Here is a 25,231-nt window from a genome sequence, read left to right on the forward strand (position 1 = left end):
AACTTATGCACCTTACCTGTCTCCTGCCCTGTCCAACTGCATTGTCTAACTGCAAAACACTTGATCCCGTTGCACTTAATATCTGTTGCACGCGTGAGCCCGCACGCGTGCTATCCCAACCAGAGCTAAATATATATGAAATGAAATGTCTGCTAGCTTCAGCCGTCAAAAGGCCACAATCAGTAATTAACCAATTAGCACAAGGCCAGAGCAGGCATTACTATGCAGGGTCATGACATCATTTCAGCAGCCAATCACAGCCATGCCACTAGTTAACATGCCTACATGCCTAACAGGATGTGCCCACACTTCTGAGGATTGTCATTGGCTGAATCAAATCAAACTGGCTCATAGCATTATGGGAACTTCCGATTCCGGTATTCGATATGCTAAAACTATCGAAACTCAGTATCGGAATTCCGATACAGTGAATATCAGCCGATACCCAATACTTGCGGTATCGGAATGCTCAACACTAGTCACGAACTAACTTTATCATCCCCTTATCCTCATTTTCATTGGACGCCCAGGGCCATGGACTGGGTCTCCGCTGTCGTGACACTTCCCCTTTAAGAACTGCCTGGTACCGAGTACCCCACAGCCCTGGTGGGCGCTTCACCTGCACATGAGGAAATAGACACAATGAATCAGAAAAACTATACTATATTAGTAATTGGAGGTATTTGATATTATTATTGCACGTACTAAATGTTGGGATAGAATCTTGGAGATGGGAATACCCCTTTAAGTCAACACCTAGTTGGCTAACAAGACTAGTTTTAGAATCAGGGAAGAGAGGGCCATATCTCAGAAACAGAGTTTTTGATACTACAAAACGTGTTGATTTTGGAGGTATAACAAGGATTATATTAATTCTGTAATATCCAGTTTGCTATTTTCTATACAGAATATTTACACCTTTTTCATTATTGTCATGCCAATGTCATCCCAATGATTCTTCTTTTGTAAAGTGACCCCTCTAGTGGTGGAAACATGACTATACATTGCTCACGTTCTGCCTTCAATTATTATTATTATACATTTTTATAGTGCCATTTATTCCATGGCGCTTTACATGTGAAAAGGGGTAAGTATAGACAAGTACAATAAACATGAGCAATATAAGACATACAGAAGTACAGAAGGAGAGGGGACCCTGCCCTCAAGGGCTCACAGTCAAAATTTAAAGATCATATTCTGGAATTACATTCATAATAATTATATAAGAATGAAAAATAAAAAAAATACAAATATGTTAAAAATTATATTAATCAATAAAACTGACATTGAAAGATTATAGGGATCCATAAACAGCAGCATGTTGGGGCCATACTTTATTATTTCTTGTTCTTGAATAAATTCATCGGTTTAAACCCTCTAGGTTAATGAGACCCTGTTCCTGCCTGCTGTGACTATGCTCCACCGCCGTCCCTCCATTAAGCTTCATTCAGGCTGTAAGATGTACCCGACATGCTTGATCCTGATGACAGATGAAAAATTCCTTTTTTTTTTTACCCATTTTCAACCTCTAAACTTGGGGTGCATCTTATAGTCTGAAAAATACGGTAAACATCACAGGAGATGCTGGATCTGTGGTATATACATCACAGGAGACGCAAGGCCTCTGGCCTAGACATCACAGGAGATGCTGGGGCTGTGGTATAGACATCACAGGAGACGCAAGGGCTGCGGTACAGACATCACAGGAGACGCAAGGTTTGCAGTATAGACACCACAGGAGATGCTGACGCTGGGGCTGCTGCATATACATCACAGGAGTCGCAAGGGCTGCAGTATAGACATCACAGGAGTCGCAAGGGCTGCAATATAGACATCACAGGAGACGCAAGGGCTGCAGTATAGACATCACAGGAGACGCAAGGGCTGTGTTATGTACATCACAGGAGATGCAAGGGCTGTGGCCTAGACATCACAGGACATGCAAGGGCTGCGATATAGTCATCGCAGGAGACGCAAGGGCTGCAGTACTGACATTACAGGAAGTGCTGGGGCTGTGGGATAGACATCACAAGAGACTCTGGGGCTGCGGTATATACATCACAGGTGAAAAGAGCTGTGGCCTAGACATCACAGAAGATGCTGGGCCTGGGGTATAGACATCACAGGAGATGCAAAGGCTGCGGTACAGACATCACAGGAGACGCAAGGGCTGCAGTATAGACATCACAGGAGACACTGATGCTGGGGTTGCGGAATATGCATCACAGGAGACGCAAGGGCTGCAATATAGACATCACAGGAGATGCAAGGGCTACAGTATAAACATCACAGGAGACGCAAGGGATACGATATAGACACCACAGGAAACAATGGGGCTGCAGTATTGACATCACAGGAGACGCAAGGGCTGTGATATAGACATCACAGGAGATGCCGGGGCTGCAGTATAGACATCACAGGAGACACAAGGGCTGCAGTATTTACATCACAGGCGATGCAAGGGCGGCGATATAGACATCACAGGAGACGCAAGGGCTGAGATGTAGATATCAGAGGAGACAATGGGGCTGCAGTATAGACATCACAGTAGACGCAAGGGCTGCGATATAGATATCACAGAAGATGCTAGGGCTGCGGTATAGACATCACAGGAGGCGCTAGGGCAGCGATATAGACATCACAGAACACGCAAGGGCTGTGGCCTAGACATCACAAGAGAAGGAAGGGCTGCAATATAGACATCACAATAGATTCTAGGGCTGCGGTACAGACATCACAGGAGACGCAAGGGCTGCAGTACAGACATCACAGGAGATGCAAAGTCTGCAATATAGACATCACAGAAGACACTGACGCTGGGGCTGCAGTATAGACATCACAGGAGACGCAAGGGCTGTGGTATATACAACACAGGAGATGCAACTACTGTTTTAAAGACATCACAGGAGACGCAAGGGCTGCGATATAGTCATCACAGGAGACGCAAGGGCTGCGATATAGACATCACAGGAGACGCAAGGGCTGCGATATAGTCATCACAGGAGACGCAAGGGCTGCGATATAGACATCACAGGAGGCGCAAGGGCTGCGATATACAGGCATGGCCAAAAGTTTTGAGAATGACACAAATATTATATTTTCACATGATCTGCTGCCCTCTGGTTTTTATGTGTGTTTGTCAGATGTTTTTATCACATACAGAAATATAATTGCAATAATATTATGAGTAACAAAAGGTTATATTGACAGTTAGAATGAGTTAATGCAGCAAGTCAATATTTGCAGTGTTGACCCTTCTTCTTCAGGACCTCAGCAATTCTCCCTGGCATGCTCTCAATCAACTTCTGGATCAAATCCTGACTGATAGCAGTCCATTCTTGCAAAATCAATGCTTTTATTTTGTCTGAATTTGAAGGTTTTTGTTTGTCCACCCGTCTCTTGATGATTGACCACAAGTTCTCAATGGGATTAAAAATCTCTATGTTTTGTTCCCTGAGCCATTTAGTTATCACCTTTGCTTTATGGCAAGGTGCTCCATCATGTTGAAAAAGGCATTGTTGATCGCCAAACTGCTCTTGGACGGTTGGGAGAAGTTGCTCTTGGAGGACATTCTGGTACCATTATTTATTCATGGCTTTTTTAGGCAAGACTGAGAGAGAACCCATTCCCTTGGCTGAGAAGCAACCCCACACATGAATGGTTTCAGGATTGCTTGACAGTTGGCATGAGACAAGACTGGTGGTAGCGCTCACCTGGTCTTCTCCGAATAAGCCGTTTTCCAGATGTCCCAAACAATCGAAAAGGGGATTCATCAGAGAAAATGACTTTACCCCAGTCCTCAGCAGTCCACTCTCTGTACCTCTTGCAGAATATCAGTCTGTCCATGATGTTTTTCCTGGAGAGAAGTGGCTTCTTTGCTGCCCTCCTTGAGACCAGGCCTTGCTCCAAGAGTCTCCGCCTCACAGCGCGTGCAGATGCACTCACACCTGCCTGCTGCCATTCCTGAGCAAGCTCTGCACTGCTGGTAGCCCAATCCCCGCAGCCGAAACACTTTTAAGAGACGGTCCTGGCGCTTGCTGGTCTTTCTTGGGCGCCCTGGAACCTTTTTGGCAACAAGGGAACCTCTCTCCTTGACGTTCTTGATGATGCGATAGATTGTTGACTGAGGTGCAATCTTTCTAGCTGTGATACTCTTCCCTGTTAGGCAATTTTTGTGCAGTGCAATGATGACTGCACGTGTTTCTTTAGAGATAACCATGGTTAACAGAAGAGAAACAATGATGCCAAGCACCAGCCTCCTTTTAAAGTGTCCAGTGGTGTCATTCTTACTTAATCATGACAGACTGATCTCCAGCCCTGTCCTCATCAACACCCACACCTAATGGAGCAATCACTGAAACGATGTTAGTTGGTCCTTTTAAGGCAGGGCTGCAATGATGTTGAAATGTGTTTTGGGGGATAAAGTTCATTTTCTAGGCAATTATTGACTTTGCAAGTAATTGCTGTTAAGCTGATCACTCTTTATAACATTGTGGAGTATATGCAAATTGCCATTAGAAAAAATGAAGCAGTAGACTTTGTAAAAATTAATATTTGTGTCATTCTCAAAACTTTTGGCCATGACTGTAGTCATCACAGGAGACGCAAGGGCTGCGATATAGACATCACAGGAGACGATGGAGCTCTAGTACTGACATCACAGGAGATGCTGGGGCTGTGGGATAGACATTACAAGAGACTCTGGGGCTGCGGTATATACATCACAGGTGACGCAAGAGCTGTGGCCTAGACATCACAGAAGATGCTGGGGCTGGGGTATAGACATCACAGGAGATGCAAGGGCTGTGGTACAGACATCACAGGAGACGCAAGGTCTGCAGTATAGACATCACAGGAGACGATGATGCTGGGGCTGCTGTATATACATCACAGGAGACACAAGGGCTACAATATAGAAACCACAGGAAACAATGGGGCTGCAGTATTGACATGAGAGGAGACGCAAGGGCTTTGATTTAGACATCACAGGAGATGCCGGGGCTGCAGTATAGACATCACAGGAGAGGCAAGTGCTGCAGTATTTACATCACAGGAGATGCAAGGGCGGCAATATAGACATCACAGGAGACGCAAGGGCTGAGATGTAGATATCAGAGGAGACAATGGGACTGCAGTATAGACATCACAATAGACGCAAGGGCTGCGATATAGATATCACAGAAGATGCTGGGGCTGCAGTATAGACATCACAGGAGACGCTAGGGCAGCAATATAGACATCACTGAAGACGCAAGGGCTGTGTCCTAGACATCACAAGAGAAGGAAGGGCTGCAATATAGACATCACAATATTCTGGGGCTGCAGTACAGACATCACAGGAGACGCAAGGGCTGCGGTACAGACATCACAGGAGACACAAGGTCTGCAATATAGACATCACAGGAGATGCTGACGCTGGGGCTGCAGAATAGACATCACAGGAGACACAAGGGCTGTGGTCTAGACATCACAGGAGAAGCAAGGGCTGAAATTTAGACATCACAATAGATTCTGGGGCTGCGGTATAGACATCACAGGAGATGCAAGGGTTGCGGTACAGACATCACAGGAGACACAAGGTCTGCAATATAGACATCACAGGAGACGCTGACGCTGCAGTATATACATCATAGGAGATACAAGGGCTGCGATATAGGCATAACAGGAGGATGCTGGGGCTACGATATAAACCGCTGCTGCCGGCCCAAGCACTGAAGTCCCCTGGGAATTCTGCCCAGGGCCAGAGTTAAGGTAATTGCAGGCTGTAAACGACACTAGGACCCGAAGTTCCCCACCCCTGGTCTAAGAGCACGTGGAAGGTGAGTTTTTCACATCCATTCACTTGGTGTTGGTGCTGTGTGGTGGCCATTGTTGCTGTGGTTTTGTGCTTGTGATTGGTGTGACCTTGAGGCATGGGAACTTAGCCTTACAGCATGGGTGCTGTGAGGCCACAGGTCGTCCGCTCCGCTGTGATGGTGGTTTGCACACGGCGTTGCACATTTGAGGCTAGGGACCCACTGAGAGGTTCACCATTTTTGGATGTGCAGTCCATGTCTTTTTTTCTACAGTACTAGTGTAAGGCTTTTACAATTACTAGGGGAGTACAAAGTAATATTGTAGAAATACACAAGTCAATACTATGAATTCTGTAGCTGCTGACGTATGAAGAGCAATATAATGCATATTGCAAACCCAAAGTGGTCAGTATTCTTCATTAAAGTTTTTTTTATCATTGAGTATTTTGATAATAAATACAGTATCTAGAATACAAGCGAGTAGCAGGCCACCCATTAATAGTATGCACACCACATGGATACTATATCCATGCTCTTAACAAATGTATCAACTCCAAACAATTCATCTTTACCACCCAGTGAAATTTTTGAGATGCATTCTTTTATCTGTGGAGTCTCTAGGTCACAGGTCAGGACCAGACTTATGGTACCAGCTGATAAGTTCTTCGGATTACTAAGGAGTCTGAGAAGGATTAGATGCTCATAGGAACAGATTCCAGAGGAACATGTGTCAGTCGTAGTAGTGAAATTGAGATCACATTAAAGAAAAATATTTAGGCATACCTACCATAAAGGCAGACTAAGCAGTCAACATGAGGTCCAGACTCGATTTGGTACATCTCTTATTTAATGGTTGGAAAAAAAAATAAAGAGATCTCTTCGACACAATGCCTGCATATAGAGGTGTGGAGAGTGAACCCCAATATGACAGGAGGATAAACAGTCACATTTAAGGGGGGGAAGGGGTCGGTGCCAGCGTCAACCAACACCAGAATGGGGGTCCATTTGAACATTTGCTATTGTCCCCAGATTACCAGTGATGGAATATGATATACTAGCTGGTTCTCGTACTTATCCATTAGGACCAAGTAGACAGTGCTCACCGTCCGCTATTTGGACTCTATAATTCATGCAGTGGTAACAGGAGGAAAAGTTTAGACAAATACATTGTGTGCACTTTTGGATAAAAAGGGTATTTGAGACCCAAAAAAGTAGCACCTATCCACTGGAGGATGGGAGCTCAAACTTGTGTGGGCCCTATCACTGTGACCTCCACCAATCACCATTCTTCCCTGGCTAAAAGTATGTGAAAGTGAGTGGAGCAGCAGGTCGCACATGCACCCTGCAGCATCATTCTAGTTCTAGTTAGCCCTGTGTTGCTATCTTACAGTATCTTCAGAGAGACAAAGCGCATGTTCCTCATGGCTGCGTTCTTTCAGCCATGAGAGAATGAGGAATTCAAGTCCCATGTTAAAGTGATTAGTTGGGGGTCCCACGCAGATCCTACCGTTATCATCTACAGTGGTGTTATCTGTTAATTTGTCTAGGTGGGAATAGCCCTTTAGGTGGCCAACAGCATTTTAGTGGACCACTGGTCGACTCACATACCTAGGGTTGACACTAATGTATGACTGTCATACACCATTACTGATCACATTTGCTTTATCCACATTGCGGACATGCTTGCCTGAACTAACGGGGTTATACACTGCCACAAAATATTGTACATATGGAATCTAGGTAGTCTATGTGACCTCTGTGGGAGCGAGATGTCAGAACCTCCACACATAGGAGTGCCATGGTCAGCAAGTACTGTGTTTACTAGCGGGTTGAAGAAGTTGTGGAGAGGATGAGGGCAGAAGAGCTATAAAGTATATGGGTCTAATTCATTTTTTCCATTTTGTTTGTAAGTTTTTTTTTGGGGTCTCATTGTATTCATTGCTGCTTTTATCTCCAAATTTTTCAAAAATGCACACGCGGGTTAGTGAATTCTGCTCAAAATCCTAAATGTTCTTCATTCAAAATTTATTCCAAGCCGGTGTAACAGACCATAGCATTCCCTGAGTCCAGACTATATCCGTGCTTAAAGTGTTCTAGGCTTGATTATCCCCCGGGTATATTATGGCCTAGGACAATTTACACTCTTGGGTATAAATTGGCCTAGGCCGTTTCATACCCCCGTATTCCAGATTATAGCCCCTTTGATATCAGCATTTAGTGATATACACAAGAATTACTTATTTTCAACATCTAATTGGTGGTTCAGGTTCAGAAGATAACATACTTAAAGTGAACCTTTCACCGGGTTTGGCCAATATGAGATACAGCCATCATCTTTCAGGGCTGATATACAGCATTCTATAATGCTGTATATCTGCCCCCAACCTGACCTGTAAGAGAAGAAAAATAACTTGTATTATACTCAACTGCAGGGAGGTCCAGTCCAATGGGCGTCGCTGGTCTTGGTCTGGCGCCTCCCATCTTCTTACGATCCCCGTCCTCCTTACTTCATGTGGATGACGCGTCCCTACGTCATCCACACAAACTCCTCGGCACAGCGCTCCTGCGCAGACGTACTTCTCTGCCCTGTCAAGGACAGAGCAAAGTACTGCAGTGCACATGCGCTGGGGCTCTTTGACCTTTCCCGGCACCTGCGCACTGTGTGAGGGCTTGTTTTTATTGACACCATTTAGAAGTAGATGCGATGTTTTGATTGACTTAAATTGCATTTTTTTTGCGCTGTTGCAGAGACAGAAGTGGAGGTGGGGAAGGCGGGGGGGATCGCTATTCTGGCATTTTGATTATTCTTTTCTTATTCCACCATTTACCGATCGGGTTAATTCGTTTTATATTTTGACACATCAGTCTTTTATGGACGTAGCAATAACACGTGTATTTTTTTTTATTTACTTTTTAAAGGGTGAAAATAGGGGTGATACAAACGGTTATATTTTTTCATATTTTAGTAAACTTTTTTTTTTTTTACTGCATTTTATATAGCACCATTGATTCCATGGTGCTGTACATGAGAAGGGGTTACATACCAAATACAAATATCACTTGCAGTAGACAAAGAATAACAGACTGGTACAGAGGGGAGAAGACCCTGCCCCTTGCGGGTTTACATTCTACAGGATGGTGGGGAAGGAGACAGTAGGTTGGGGGGTTGCAGCAGCTCCGGTGTTGGTGAGGCAGTAGCTCCAGTAGTCATGAGGAGGCAGCTGGGTCATTGAATGCTTTAAGGCTGTGTGCACACGCTGCGGATTTTGCTGTGGTTCCGCAGCGGTTTTGGCCGCTGCGGACCCACAGCAGTTTTTGCTGCGGTGTACAGTACCATGATTCCCTATGGGAATCAAAAACCGCAGTGCAGACGGTGCGGAATTTTCCGCGCGGATTATCTGTGGTTTTCAATCCGCAGAAAGAATTGACATGTCAATTCTTTCTGCGGATTCCCCTGCGGTTTGCCATCTCCTCCATTGAGGAGATGAAAAACGGCAGGGCAAAACCGCAGAGCAATCCGCAGGTAAAACCGCAGGTCTTTTGACCTGCGGTTTCACCTACGGATTTTACAAGATCCGCGCGGATGAATCCGCACCTAATCCGCAATGTGTGCACACAGCCTCAGTTTTCTTGGAGATGGGTTTTCAAGTTCCAAATGTGTTCGATAATCGGAAGTGTTAGGTCAAACAATTCCAGGGGATGTGGGATATCCGGGAGAAGTCTTGGACGTGACTGGGTGAGGAATAAATAAGTGTGGAGGAGAGGAGGTATTGGGAGAACCGGAGATTACGTGAGGGAAGATATCAGGAGATTAGTTCAGAGATATATGGGGGAGACAAATTATGGACACATTTGTAGATCAGTGTTAGAATTTTGAACTGGATATGATGAGGAACTGGGAGCCACTATAGCAGAGGAGTAGTAAAGAGAGTGATTAATTAGTTGGGCAGCTGAGTTAAGGATAAATTGGAGAAATGAGTGCTAGCAGGGAGGCCTGTTGTGAGTTCATTTTCCCCTTCACCGTCGATGTCTGATGAACTCCCTTTTCTGGTGAAGGAAGGTAGTGAGGCTGATTACCAAACACCTGATCTGGTAGATGATGACGGGGGTAACAGGAAATTCTGACTGGATATAAGGCAGCCGACGACCTTCTGAGACGATGGTGATTTCTCTGCTGGATTCTTGGAGACCAGTCTGATTCCTGCTTCCCAAAGATAAGTTTTTGCTCTGCTATTGAACTTATTAGTTTTGTTTACCTTGTTTTTTGGAGTTCAGCCATCCCCTGTCGGGGGTGTGCTGAGTTCCATTTTTGTCTCTGATCAGTTTGTCTCTTTGCTCTGTCTTCAGAATTTACCTGAGTGCTGATATAGTCTTTTTGAAGTCCTAGCGACTTCAGGGCCTGTTTTTCCTATCAGACGGTTGGGACATTTTTTGGTAGGGTTTTTTACGGATTGCAGACAGCAGCTTTTCTATCCTGTCCTTTTTAGTTAGCTTGGGCCCCATCGTTTGCTCATCCTATCTTTCAATCTGTGTTAGTGCTTTCATCTTGCTTCACCGTCATTATATGTTGGGGGCTGCCTATTGCTTTGGGGTCTGCTCTGGGGCAGTTTAGATTTCCCCTTTCTTTCTTTAGGCCTATTTAGTTCTCCGGCTGTGATCGAGGGGTCTAGGGCATCGTAGGAATCCCCCACGGCTACTGTTAGTTGTTGTGGATAGGATCAGGGGTCTGCAATCCGATAGCTACCAACCTCTCCGGTTTTCTGGACTTCGCTTGTATTTTTGTTTTTTCCTCCTTCGGTGACTCAATCATAACAGAATCACCAGCCATACTGCAGATCCTAGGGTACTCAATAGCAGGAAAGAATTGTAAAAAAAAAAAAAAAAAAAGTTTGTCAATTTTTTTTTTTTGTGTGTGTGTATATTTTTTCCCTCTATGTCTCTGAGGCTGTAGGGGGAATTTTTTTTTCTTTCTCAATGGAGATGAAGCAATTGTCTGATCGTGTGGAGCAGCTCACTGCTGAAGTGCGGGGAATTTCCGCCTATCTTGCTCATTCACATGCTGCTGAACCAAAGATCCCTACTCCTGATGTTTTTTGGGGATCGGTCTAAATTTTTGAATTTTAAGAATAATTGTAAATTTTTTTTTGCCTTGAAGCCTAACTCGTCTGGGAGCTCCGCGCAGCAGGTTAAAATTGTCATCTCTTTGCTGCGCGGCGATCCCCAGGATTGGGCGTTTTCTTTGAAACCTGATGATCCTATTCTTACTAATGTGAACGCATTTTTTCAAGCCTTGGGGTTGTATGATGAACCTAATGCTATTGATCAGGCTGAAAAGGGCCTGTTGGCATTCAGCCAGGGTCGGGATTCTGCAGAGTTGTACTGTCAAAAATTCCGAAAGTTGGCGGTCCTTACTACCTGGAATGATGGTGCCTTGGCAGCTCTCTTTCGGAAGGGTTTGTCAGAAACCGTAAAAGATACTATGGTGGGATTTCCTGTTCCCTCTGGTCTTGACGATTCTATGTCATTAGCCATTCAGGTTGATCGGCGTTTGCGTGAACGCAAAACCGCATGAGAGGTGTTGCCACCTGTTGAACAAATGTCTGAACCTAAGCAATGTGATAGAGTTTTGTCTAGGGCGCAACGTCAGGAGTTCAGATGGCGTAATAAGCTGTGTTTCTTCTGTGGTGATGCCTCGCATATTATTTCTGTCTGCCCTAAACGAGAGAAACGTTTTGCACACACATTTGCTGTGGGTGGTGTTCAACCTAAGTTTCTTCTGGCAATTACTCTGATCTGCTTCCTGTTCACATTTTCCGCTAAGGCTTTTGTGGATTCGGGAGCAGCTCTGAACCTGATGGACTTGTATTTTGCTAAACGTTGTGGATTTCCCATGACACTTCTGCAGACGCCTATCCCTTTGAGGGGTATTGATGCTACTCCTTTGGCGAAGAATAAACCTGTTTTGGACCCAGTGGTAATGCGGGTCGCCCCAGACCATCAAGAGAATTGCAGATTTTTGGTGTTGCATAATTTGCATGATACCATTGTTCTGGGGTTTCCCTGGTTGCAAATCCATAATCCAGTTTTGGATTGGAAATCTGTGTCTGTGGTGAGTTGGGGTTGTCTGTGTGCCCTTAGCGATGCTCCTGTTTTCTCCACCTCTCCCCAGTCGCATGATGTTCCTGACTATTTGGCTGATTATTATGATGTATTTAGTGAGAATGAGTCTGCGTCTTTGCCTCCTCATAGGAGTTATGACGGTGCAATTGAGCTGAGCCCTAGGTGTAAATTTCCCAAGGGTCGACTTTTCAATTTATCTGTACCCGAACACAAGGCTATGCGATCCTATATTAAGGAGTCGTTGGAGAAGGGTCATATTAGACCATCCTCTTCACCCTTAGGTGCTGGGGTTTTTTTCGTGTCTAAGAAAGATGGGTCATTAAGGCCTTGTATTGACTATCATTCCCTCAACAAAATTACTGTTAAATATCAGTATCCGTTACCCCTGATTTCTGATCTATTCTCCAGAGTTAAAGGTGCTTGCTGGTTTACAAAGCTTGACCTCAGGGGGGCGTATAAACTTATTCGCATTAAGCGTGGGGATGAATGGAAGACGGCGTTTAATACTCCGGAGGGACATTTTGAGTACCTGGTGATGCCTTTTGGGCTCACTAATGCCCCTTCTGTCTTCCAGTGCTTCATGAATGATATTTTCCGAGACTTGGTGGATAAATTTTTGATCATCTATCTGGATGATATTTTGATCTTTTCCAAGGATTGGGACTCTCATGTGGAACGTGTTCGGACTGTGTTCCGGATTTTGAGGGAGAATTCCCTGTATGTCACGGGATCTAAATGCCTTTTTGGGGTACAGAGGATTTCATTTCTGGGATTTTGTCTCCGTCAACTATTGAAATGGACCCGGCCAAGGTACAGGCCATTTATGATTGGGTTCAGCCCACTTCTTTGAAGGCCCTCCAGAAATTTTTGGGTTTTGCTAATTTTTATCGTAAATTTATAGCTAATTTTTCTGGTATTGCCAAACCATTGACTGATTTGACTAAGAAGGGTGCTAATGTGCTGAATTGGTCACCGGAGGCTGTTTCTTCCTTTAAGGAGCTGAAGCGAAGGTTCACTTCTGCTCCGGTTTTGCGGCAACCTGATGTCTCACTCCCGTTTCAGGTAGAGGTGGACGCTTCTGAGATTGGTGCAGGAGCTGTTTTGTCCCAAAAAGATCCTGTGACATCTAAAATGAATCCCTGTGCTTTCTTTTCCCGAAAGTTCTCCCCATCCGAACAAAACTATGATGTGGGGAATCGGGAACTGTTAGCCATGAAATGGGCATTTGAGGAGTGGAGACATTGGTTGGAGGGAGCTAAACATCAAGTCGTGGTCCTTACTGACCACAAGAATTTGATTTACCTGGAGTCGGCCAAACGCTTGAGTCCTAGACAGGCTAGGTGGGCCTTGTTTTTCACACGTTTTGATTTTGTGATCTCTTTTCTTTCAGGCACTAAGAATGTCAAGGCAGACGCCCTCTCTAGGAGTTTCTTTGCTGATTCTCCTGTTGTGACCAAGCCTGCTACCATCTTAGGTGAGGGGGTAGTTCTTTCTGCCATCTCGCCCGATTTGAGACGTGCTCTGGAAGAGTTTCAGGAGGACAAACCTGAGCGTTGTCCCATTGGAAAATTGTATGTTCCTGACCAGTGGAGGAAGAGAGTGATGTCTGAAGTTCATTGCTCTGCATTGGCTGGTCATCCAGGTATTTTTGGTACTAGAGATTTGGTGAGTCGGTCTTTTTGGAGGCCCGCCTTGTCTCGTGATGTCAGGAATTTTGTGCAGTCCTGTGGGACTTGCTCCCGGTCTAAACCGTGTTCTCGCTCTAGTGGGTTGTTGATGCTTTGCCGGTGCCCAGGAGGCCATGGACCCATATTTCACTGGATTTTATCTCTGATATGCCTGTCTCTCAGAGAATGACTTATTTGGGTGATTTGTGATAGATTCTCTAAGATGGTCCATCTTGTACCACTCCCTAAGTTGCCATCTTCCTCAGAGTTGGTGCCCTTGTTTTTGCAACAGGTGGTTCGCTTGCACGGGATTCCTGAGAACATTGTATCTGACAGAGGAGTTCAGTTTGTGTCTAGATTTTGGAGGACTTTCTGTTCCAAGCTGGGAATTCAGTTGTCCTTCTCCTCTGCGTTTCACCCTCAGATCAATGGGCAGACAGAAAGAACAAACCAGACTTTGGAGTCGTATTTGAGATGTTTTATTTCTGCTGATCAGGATGATTGGGTTTCATTTTTGCCCTTGGCCGAATTTGCTTTAAATAATAGAGCTAGTTCTGCCACTTTGATGTCACCTTTTTTTTTTGTAACTTTGGGTTTCATCATCGATTTTCTTCAGGGCAGGTGGAGCCTTCTGCCTGCCCAGGTGTTGACACTGTGGTGGAGAGAATGCACCAGATCTGGGACCAAGTGGTGGATAAGTTGTCTATCTCCCAGGAAAAGGCCCAGCGGTTTTCCACCGTATAGGACCATTGGTCCCCAGTTTAAGGTGGGTGATATGGTTGGGTTGTCATCAAAGAATATCGCTATGAAGGTGGCTTCTCCAAAGTTTAAACCTAGATTTATTGGACCTTACAAGATTTTGGAGATTCTTAATCCAGTCTCTTTTCGATTGGCTCTTCCTGTTACATTTAAGATCCATAACGTGTTTCATAAGTCTCTGTTAAAGAGGTTTGTTGAGCCAGTAGTTCCTGTGTTGGCACCTCCTGACCCGGTATTGGTTGAAGGTAATGTGGAATATGAGGTTGAGAAGATACTGGATTCTCGCCTGGCTAGACGGAGACTCCAGTATTTGGTTAAATGGAAGGGTTATGGCCAGGAGTTTAATTCTTGGGTCCCTGCATCCGATATTCATGCCGAAAGATTGGTTCGTGCCTTTCATCGGGCCCATCCTGATCGCCCTGGTGGCGTGGATGAGGGTTCGGTGACCCCTCCTCAAGGGGGAGGTACTGTTGTGAGTTCATTTTCCCCTTCACCGTCGATGTCTGATGAACTCCCTCTTCTGGTGAAGGAAGGTAGTGAGGCTGATTACCAAACACCTGATCTGGTAGATGATGACTGGGTAACAGGAAATTCTGACTGGATATAAGGCAGCCAACGACCTTCTGAGTCGCTGGTGATTTCTCTGCTGGATTCTTGGAGACCAGTTTGATTCCTGCTTCCCAAAGATAAGTTTTTGCTCTGCTATTGAACTTATTAGTTTTGTTTACCTTGTTTTTTGGAGTTCAGCCATCCCCGGTCGGGGGTGTGCTGAGTTCCATTTTTGTCTCTGATCAGTTTGTCTCTTTGCTCTGTCTTCAGAATTTACCTGAGTGCTGATATAGTCTTTTTGAAGTCCTAGCGACTTCAGGGCCTGTTTTTCCTATCAGACGGTTGGGACATTTTTTGGTAGGGTTTTTTACGGATTGCAGACAGCAGCTTTTCTATCCTGTCCTTTTTAGTTAGCTTGGGCCCCATTGTTTGCTCAACCTACCTTTCTGTGTGTTTTCATCTTGCTTCCCCGTCATTATATGTTGGGGGCTGCCTATTGCTTTGGGGTCTGCTCTGGGGCAGTTTAGATTTCCTCTTTCTTTCTTTAGGCCTATTTAGTTCTCCGGCTGTGATCGAGGGGTCTAGGGCATCGTAGGAACCCCCCACGGCTACTGTTAGTTGTTGTGGACAGGATCAGGGGTCTGCAATCCGATAGCTACCAACCTCTCCGGTTTTCTGGACTTAGCTTGTATTTTTGTTTTTTCCTCCTTCGGTGACTCAATCATAACAGTGGCCACAGAAGAGGATGTTGCAGTAGTCTAGGCGGGAGATGATGAGGGTATTTTAGTAGATTGAGGGTTCAGGAAAGGACAGATTCTGGAAATATTTTTGAGCTGGAGGCGAAAAGAGCTTGACTGTACGGTTTAAAGGACATGGCAGAGTCAAGGGTTACTCCGATGCAGCAGATTTCCTGTATGGGGGAAGGTGTGATGTCATTTATTGTGATAGATCAGGTATGGAAGATCTGTGAGATGGAGGAAAAATGAGATTTGAGGAAGCGAGAGAAGGAGGAGAAGGCTGATAGATTCTCTGGACAGCAGAGAGGTGACGTCTGGGCCAAAAAGGTAGATCTGATTGTCATCAGTATATAGCTGGTAATGGAAGCCATGGGACTTTATAAATTGTCCCAGGCCAAGGGTATAGATTGAAAAGAGTAGGGGTCCTAGGACAGAGCCTTGACGGACTCCAACAGAGAGAGGGTGGGATGAGGAGGTAGTGTGGGAGACTGTTATGATGAGTCACCGAAGGAGGAAAAAACAAAATACCAGCTAAGTCCAGAAAAACCAGAGAGGTTGTCAGCTATCGGATTGCAGACCCCCGAACCTATCCACAACAACTAGCAGTAGCCGTGGGGGGTTTCTACGGTGCCCTAGACCCCTCGATCACAGCCGGAGAGCTACATAGCCTAAAGACAGAAAGGGTAAAAACTAAACTGCCCCAGAGCAGATCCCAAAGCAATAGGCAGCCCCCAACATATAATGATGGTGAAGCAAGATGAAAACACTAACACAGATAGAAAGATAGGTTGAGCAAATGATGGGGCCCAAGCTAACTACATAGGACAGGATAGGAAAGCTGCTGTCTGCCATCCGCAAAAACCCTATCAAAATGAGCCAACCGACTGATAGGAAAAACAGGCCCTGAAGTCGCTAGGCTTCAAAAGACTATATCAGCACTCAGGTATATTCTGAAGACAGTGAAAAAGATCAACAGATCAGAGACAAAAATGGAATTCAGCTCACCCCCGCCGGGGATGGCAGAACTCCCAAAAAAACAAGGCAAAACAAAAACAAAACTGAAGAGTACAAAGCAGAGCAGAAAAACTTAGCTTTGAGACGCAGGAATCAGACTGATCTCCAAGAAGCCAGCAGGAAAATCACCAGCCAGGAAGAAGGGCGTCGGCAGCCTTATATCCAGTCCTCAATTCCAGCCACCCAGTTATCATCTAGCTGCCCAGGTGTTTGGTAATCAGTCTCACTACCTTCCTTCACCAGAGGAGGGAGTTCATCAGACCTCAATGGTGAAGGGAAAAATGAACTCACAACAGGAGACGCTGAATGTGCGGTTGGAAAGGTATGAAAAGATCAAGGATAGGGCAAAGTCTTTGATGCCAAAAGAAGAGAGGATCTGTAGTAGGAGGCAGTGGTCAACCATGTCAAAGGCAGAGGACAGGTCTGGAAGGAGTATGGAGAATTGTTTGTTAGCTTTGGCAGTAAGTAGGTCGTTCGTAATTTTGGTCAAGACAGTGTCAGTGGAATGATGGGGACGGAAACCAGATTGTAGATGGTGAAAGGGCAAGATAGATGAGGAGGTGGGAGGAAAGTTCAGCGTGGACGTGCTGCTCCAGGAGTTTGGAAGCAAATGGGAGCAGCGATATGGGGCGATAGTTGGACATAGCGGTTGGGTCGAGAGACTGCTTTTTAAGGATATGTGTGATTGTGACATGTTTGAAAGCAAAAGGGAAGGTACCAGAAGTTAGTGATGGGCTGAAGAGATGGGTTGGGGATGGGATAAGTGTGCTGGTGAGGTTGGGGATGAGATGGGATGAAGATAAGTGCACAAGTATTGAGGTGTGATTTGGAGAGGAGATGATTAAGCTTCCCTTCAGTGATATTGGAGTAGGAGGTTAGGGCATTGGGGGAAGGGCATTGGTCTGGTATACAAAGGGGTTGTGGTGGTTGAACAATAAAAACTTGCCTTGCTTGGTCTATCTTATTTTGAAGTGTGCGGCAAAGTCCTCAACAGAGATGAGGGATATTGAAGGGGGCAGAGGAGGGAGTTAAAAATGTTGAATAACTGTTTGGGGTTGTAGGATAGGAAAGATACGAAAGATACGAGGGTCGTGAAGTAGGCCTGTTTGGTAGAGGTGAGGGCAGATATGAAAGCAAGTGTTGCTGGTTTGAATGCAGCCAAATCATCTTGCGAATGTGTTTTCTTCCAACACCACTCCGCAACCCTGGACACTTGCTGAAGCTTATAATGAAGTTATTGTGCCAGGGTTTTCTATTGATATGTCACACTCTGCCATGCACGAGAAGGGCGACCACGTCATTTGTTAATCCTTTTTGCTAACACAGCAACTCGTTGGCACCTTGCCAATGAGCATTTAGAACAGTACAAGCCCCCTGGGATGCAAATGGTAATTACTGCTGTCACAGTTAGACATGCACAGCTGTTAAAGGCAGATGATGGCTGAATATTCCAGCCATCATCTGCCGGCAAAGACGAATGGCTCAGATACTGAGCCTGCATTAAAGTCAGGGAGTCTGTATATGATGCGTAAGCAAGGGGTTAAAAGAAGAATTTGGCGTAAAACAAAAACAGACATAAATGAAGAAAAAAACTAGACAAAAAAATAGATGCAAATACAATAAAGAATCAGACCTTATATGTGGCAAACTCAGGGGTCCATCACATCATATTCTCAGTGCTTTGTATTACCAAAAACACAAGAGCGAACACCATGTTCATTGCCATAATTTATTTCAGCAGGATAAAAAGGCATGCAGAAAAAGGCGTGTTTACAATATCATTAATACTGCATTATTTCTGTAATATACTTCTAGGATAAATGCAAAGTTGGCGAAAAGTAATACAACGTCCAGTATTTGGAATACAATACAGGGAAATTTCCGGAATATATTTTGGACCTTTGTTCCATTTTTGGTAGAGATGATACATAGAGCAATCATTACATAATCCGGACTTGTTTGCACCTTATTAGAGATCTTTCCAGTATATATGAGACAGAGACAAAAGGAGATGTCATAAGAAGAGGTTAGAACTAATGTATGCAAAGTAGTCCATACTTTCTTCAGGTCAAAATCTTGAAGAGTTTTGTTCTTCACTTATAGGCATCATATGCAAAGTTAGCAAAAATTGCTAAATATTGTGACCGATAGACTAGGATCTGCGCATCGATTCACACTAAACTCGATGATCTCTATTTCATATCAAAGTTTGAAGAATGGAGAGGTAGCAACTAGAGACAGACAGATCGAATCACATAACTCCGAGCCATCAGCCAGGTCAGTAGTCTCACGTCTATGGACAAGGTTCGCAAATCTCTTACCTTCCGAGATTCTTGGGGTGGCTTTTGATTAGTCGGTGTGGGGCGACCTAATCATTGCAGCGTGACATGCCAACTCTGCTAATAAAGAGTTGCGCATTTTCCAGAAGATAAGAGATTTTCGAGGGTCCCGTCCAGCGACTACTGATGATGGACTAGAGTCCCATGAATTGATTCACCCACCTCTAGCAGCTACCTATCCATTCTTCGAAGTGTGAAATGGGAAACATCTAGTTTGGTACAAATTGATTTGCATGTCCCAGTCTGTTGGCAATGATAGTAGTCTATGGCCACTAGACAGGAGCGGGAGAAAAGCCTCTAATCCAACGTTGTCCACAACACATTTCAATCTTGAAACTTGTTAGATGATGACATCCCGATGGCTGGTGATTCAAAAGAAGAGCAACGGAAGCAGATGCTGTCAAGAGGCGGTTCTCCTGTTCCCATCCAGAGACTACTGACTTCTATCGTTGCCAATGGACTGGGACGTGTGAATCAAATCGCACCAAACAAAGATAGCTGAAATAGATGCGCAGATCGATTCGTGAGACTTAGGCCTGTCGGCTAGTTCAGTAGTCTCTGGCTACTGGATAGGAGGATTTGCGAATCTCTTCCTTACTCATATTGATTTGCACCAGCTCTAGGACCCACATCCATCAGACATTGGTGCCATATCCTTTGGAAATAATATAAATACCTGAGATATAATGTATATCAATGACAAAATCAAGAATGGATGTAAAGATGAGAAGTAGTGTCAATCTGCCCATTAAATCTGCCACCTTGGGTTTTGCTTCTGCTCCAATCTGTATTAGTCTAGGAGCCACTGGTAACCTAGGAATCTGGGGAGTGATCCCATAATCAGAGCTGGGAGGATGAGGGGGAAAACTACATGTTCCAGACTACAGGAACCCAACAGTCATGTAATAACAGCCATGGAAGTCATATATAACTGGTGCTCATGTCAATGCACTACTATCGGATTTTTTTTTTTTTTTTTTAAAGTAAATTACTACTTATTAAGATTTTACAAGAGTTCAGACCCAGGTAGATCCCTATAAATAAAAATTAACTTAGTCCATGTTCCAACGTGGCATAAACATTGTGTTTTTTGTGGGTGCAAACAACCTGCTGCATTTCACAGTTTGAGAAAAGTGGATGTGATTTCATGAGAAGTTTTTTTGTCTACATAGACTTCTATGGGGAGCCTAAAAAAAACACATGTAAATTCTCAGAGTGGAATTGCAACGTTTCTGCACTATAAAAAAAACACATTACAAAAATGATGAGTTAAAAAAGGATAAACAGAGCAGATTGTTATTGCGTATTTTGCGGTGGCTGCTGTTGGAAAAAAAAAATTCACTGGCCTTCAACTGACTCTTTTTGTGAATGAAATCCAGTGAAATTATTTAAAGGTAATTTCAGATTTTGACTAAAAACTTAAACCCAAAATAAAAAGAAACAAAACATTTCACAGAAAAAGAGTCAATTTTTGTTACATTTAGCTGCTGTTCACACAGTGCAATTTAGATGACCTTTCAACTGGTTGAAATATAAGTTTTTTTTTCTTTCCAAAATTTTGTTTAGCCGACAGAATATCCTCCCTTCATGATACCTAATAAATTGTAGATGCTTAATAGGGTAAACTGGGTAAAGATTCCTAAAAGAAAACGATGACAATCTACTTCTCTACTGCACTTCCCTTTTGTTCTATGGACTCTATAATACTGACACAGTCCAGGACTAAGCACTCCTTGGAAGCAGGAAGTAGTCCCGGAGTCACATGATCTCTCTTGGCACATCTGACTGGCTGAAAGCACAAGTGTTATATTGTTATATCACTAACATATATAGAGTTATTCTCACCCCATTATAGTAACTTGGGGTTTAGTGGACACAATAACAACCTACTAATTTAGCTGTAGTGTCCAAGCCAAAGATCTAACCCGGTTAGAGATTCCCTTTAAGGTTTTGTCATTCACCAGGATTAATCCCAGGGTCTATGACGAAAGCAGAAACGTGTTCTTCTATATATCTAATATCAAAAACATCCCTTATAGCTGAACTGAAAAGGACAAATAAAACATAGAATATAGTAGTAGCACATAGACCCCCATACACATAGCACAAGACTTCATGCCTTCCATCGTCACACCAGTAAATCAATCATGTAGGCAAATAATGCTCGGTACAAAATACAGAATTGTCAGGAGTGCACTCTGCCATTGAAGCTGCTCTAAGGGTTTTTTATCTACAGTACATCTTCCCGTGATCGTCAGCTTTATAGTGTTATCAGCTAAAAGTGGTACAAGTGGTGGGAGAGGAGTCCATAGCAGCTGAAAGAGGGGGACGTGTTCTTAGGGTTGATCCTTTGTCTCGGGATCTTTATCGTAGATGTAACTTCCGACTCCTCCAGTGTTCACACCTGGAAATGCAAAACAAATTGTTACTCCTTAGTATCTGTCCATCTTTCCAGGAAATTCTGGTTGGCCCAGTGTTCATGAGGTTGACAGTCCAACAATCCTTAGGGTATGTGCACACGTTGTAGATTCTGCTGCGGATCCGCAGCAGATTTGGCCCTGCGGATCTGCAGCAGATTCTGCTGCGTTGTACAGTACCAATTTTTTCAATGTAAAATAAAAAACTCTGTGCACATGCTGCGGATTATTCCGTGCAGATTTGCTGCGGGTTTAAATCCGCAGCATGTCAATTCTTTGTGAGGATTCCGCTACGTTTTTACACCTCTTCCATTATAGGAATCCAGAGGTGTAAAAACGCAGGGGAAATCCGCACAAAAATTGCAGAAAATCCGCAGGAAATCTGCACTAAATCCGCAGGTAAAACGCAGGTCATTTTACCTACGGATTTAGGAAAATCCGCGCCTAAAAATCTGCAGTAGAATCCGCAACATGTTCTCATACCCTTACAGGGGTTGTTCACTAAAGGACAAGCTCGAAATAATGGCCCCAGGGTGCTATTCTTACCGCTTGGACTGGCAACACGGTACTTGTTTCAGCCCTGTGTCCCCCCACCAGTCTCTGAACATAAACAACTTCCCATAAGTGCTGCAGCCAATCCATCATAGTGGATTGGCTGCAGCCTTCACAAATGCATATGAGTGGAAAAATCAAATAGTGTAATCTGCAGCTGGTAGCGGCCACTGATTGGACGCAGAAGTCACGTGACATTCTTAACGTCCAGAGAGCGACGGGGGACACAAGGCTGAAAGAGATGCGCTGCCAGCCGGGGAGGTCAAGTAAAGCACCCGGGGGAGTCAATAATAAGATTGTTGAGTACTAAACAACCCCTTTAATGAAATGCGATATGTTTGGTATAAGCCAAGTTCTGCATTCCAACAGGTAAGCTCTTTCCCAACCCTTGGTACTCATGGTGGTGATCAATCAGTGTAATGAAGGTCTGCCATGGAATGGCTATTGGCCATGGACTGTGGTCCTGAGTTTCAAATATGACCAAGGACAACATCTACATGGGGCTTCCACGTTCTCCTCCTAGGTTCCTTCTGGGTATTCCAGTTTCTTCCCACACAGACGTGTGAACCCCAATGAGGACAAGGACTGATGTGACTAATTAAAAACTGTGCTGGCAATAAAACTAAATTTAATCTTTTAGGCCGGTTTCACATTTGCGCTTCAGGGCGCAGTGACAGCCTGCGCACGGCCGCCGCTAAGCCCCGCCCCTGCCATGCCTCCGCCGGTAGCTCCGCCTCCGGGCGCATGACGCTGCATGCGTCCCCTATCTTTATCACTGAGGACGCAGGCCGTGCAAAGTATGCGTTTTTGCGGCGCCTGCGTCCTTTTGACGGTGCGCCGACCAGCGCCAAACGCAACCTGTTGCAATTTGGTTGCGCTCGGCGCACCGTCAAAAGGACGCAGGCGCCGCCAAACGCATACTGCGCATGGCCTGCGTCCTCAGTGATAAAGATAGGGGACGCATGACGCATGCAGCGTCATGCGCCCAGAGGCGGAGCTACCGGCGGAGGCGCGGCAGGCGGCGGGGCTTAGCGGCGGCCTGAAGCGCAAATGTGAAACTGGCCTTACAGTATCAAAGTTCCCGCAAAAATAAGTGTTGTTGTCGTCCAGTATTCTGCTACTGGGACCTCAAAAGATCAAGGTGCTTAAAGAGGACCTGTCACCAGGTCAAAAGAGTCCAGTTTTTATCTTATTTTATTCCTGATGTTGCAGAGTATTCAGTTTTTTGTTTTTCATTCAATCCACCAAATGGTTCAGGAGATATGGTCCTTTTTAATTAGTACTATTTTTTATGGTCGTTATCAATGAGGCCCACAGAGTAAAAATGCAAAGCAGCCTAAAGACACACCCCCCCCCCCCCCCAAGGATCCTAAGAGCCCAGATCTCTAAAACCGTACAGCCGATTTAAAAAAAAAAAAAAAAAAGTGGAAAAATAGGGGGTGTGTGTGATTCAGGAACTAAATAAGAGAAAATTCTGGTTACTTTTGAACTGGTGTCAAGTCCTCGTTCATTATCCAACTGTGCCACCACAGGAGAAGTGAGGCATTATGTTGCGCCTATTATTAATATGCAATAAAGCAGGAGGATACGTGTTCCTTCAGTGACACAGATACTCTGGCTACCCATTCTAATTGAGGACGATTCGATATAACAAGCTTTCCTCCATAAAAGGACTATGACTGACAGAAAATGGTCACTAATCTAGAGGATAAAACTGGCTGATTGCTGGAACTAACTACTCTCAGTCCCAAGATCAGGGTTCTAGAGTGCTCTATTGGAATGCCATCGCTCTAATCACCATCTACAAAACTGCCGGAGATAACTGCGTACAACGTTCAGGTATTTCTTGCAGTCCCATAAAGAAGAATTAATAGCTTCATCCAAACAGAGCACTCCAGAGCCCCATTCTTGAAATAGATGGGACCCCAAATTATCACCTACACCAAAGATATGCTCCAACCCCTTAGAATGCCCTAGTAGGATACCGGCTAGATATATTGCAGGCTATTAACGTACCTCAGCCACTATCATTCAGGAAGCAGTTCTGACCCCCACTAGGAATGTACACCCATTGCCTATGTATATACGAGACGTCTCATTTCTTGTCCCATTGAATTTCTCTGCTCACTGTATTTTTCGGGGGTGAGAAAACATTTATCATCAAGATGCTTTTAACATATGAAACGGAAAGAAGTTTTCCGACTAGAAAGGAAGGTCCCGCTGTAAGCTAAGTACACATGTGTACATCTAAGTAGCCGTGAAGTGTAACTGAAGTATGCTCTCACTAACAGATGTCTCCTCGCTCTTCCCTGGAAACTCGTCTTGCTTTATTCATCATCGCTTTCACTTTCTCAAATATCCACAAAGACTAAAAAAGTATCCGTCCATGTCTGAATGGCAGCTCCCCCTGCAACAAAGTGTCTGTGGTACGAAATTAGGACAACCAAAGAGCACATATTCTTCTATTGCAGCACACATTAAAAATGTTAGTTATTTGTTTGTACAGTTTTGATCAAAATAACCTATATATGTATGTATTTTGGTCACCGTGTATGTGCACATTAATTTATTAACATAGGAGTGTTGATCTTTTCCTTTGTTTTCATACAGAGCTGCAATGAAAATGTGTTTTGTGGCATATTCCATTAAGTCTTCTGTCTTTTGCAGACTTACCCTTTGGTCCAAAAAGGATTCCGTAGCACGGCTTGTGACAATAGGGCTGCCCATCATGCTGTAAAAGCAGAGACAATTATTAATGTGACTGTGAAATTTACATCTACTGTAGATTCCTCTATCGCAGAGTTACTAATCACTGATCGGTTGCAGCGGTCAGGTAAGGGAAACATCCAGTGATGGTCTGTTCTCCTCACATCGGTCCTGTGATAGAACAGTAATGTCATTTCTTCTCAAGCGCTCTGTGTTGGATCCATAAATGGAGACTATGGCTCCATTTGTCATTTTTACCTACATACATTCCATCCATCAATAAAGTTTTTTTATTAAGCCAGGACAACCCCTTTAAGTCATGGAAAGTGCTCAATACCTTGCCATAAATGGGTCCAAGGGCAGAAAAATGATTATGTATGGCTTGATTTGGAGCCTTTCAACAGTTGTTTCCAGAACCACCATCCAAATATATTAAAACATAAATGGGTTTTCCAGAATTTTGTTACAGATTAACTAATGTGCTCGAGTCAGCGACATGGGCTGCTGGGCTCACTGATTGGCTGCGGCACTGCAATCGCTGCAGACAATAACAAGGAGCAGCGGAAAATCAGCACT

At 44.4% G+C, this 25,231-nt stretch overlaps 1 protein-coding gene across 1 annotated transcript in view; it reads right to left on the bottom strand.

The window, feature by feature from the left end:
• Positions 1-18,356: 18,356 nt before the first annotated feature.
• The window catches only part of LOC141082823 (cysteine-rich protein 2-like), a 93,105-nt gene continuing 86,230 nt past the window's right edge, over positions 18,357-25,231 (bottom strand). The window contains exons 7-8 of the mRNA XM_073566793.1: positions 24,623-24,680; positions 18,357-21,384 (exon numbers count right to left, since the gene is read on the bottom strand). Of these exons, the coding sequence (XP_073422894.1) occupies positions 21,317-21,384; positions 24,623-24,680 (126 nt within the window). The 3' untranslated portion in view covers positions 18,357-21,316. The remainder of the gene's footprint in view (positions 21,385-24,622; positions 24,681-25,231) is intronic.

This window comes from Dendrobates tinctorius, unplaced genomic scaffold (genome assembly GCF_039654945.1).
Source record: "Dendrobates tinctorius isolate UK_male_01 unplaced genomic scaffold, ASM3965494v1 ptg000019l, whole genome shotgun sequence".
In the NCBI taxonomy this organism is placed as follows: Eukaryota; Metazoa; Chordata; class Amphibia; order Anura; family Dendrobatidae; genus Dendrobates; species Dendrobates tinctorius.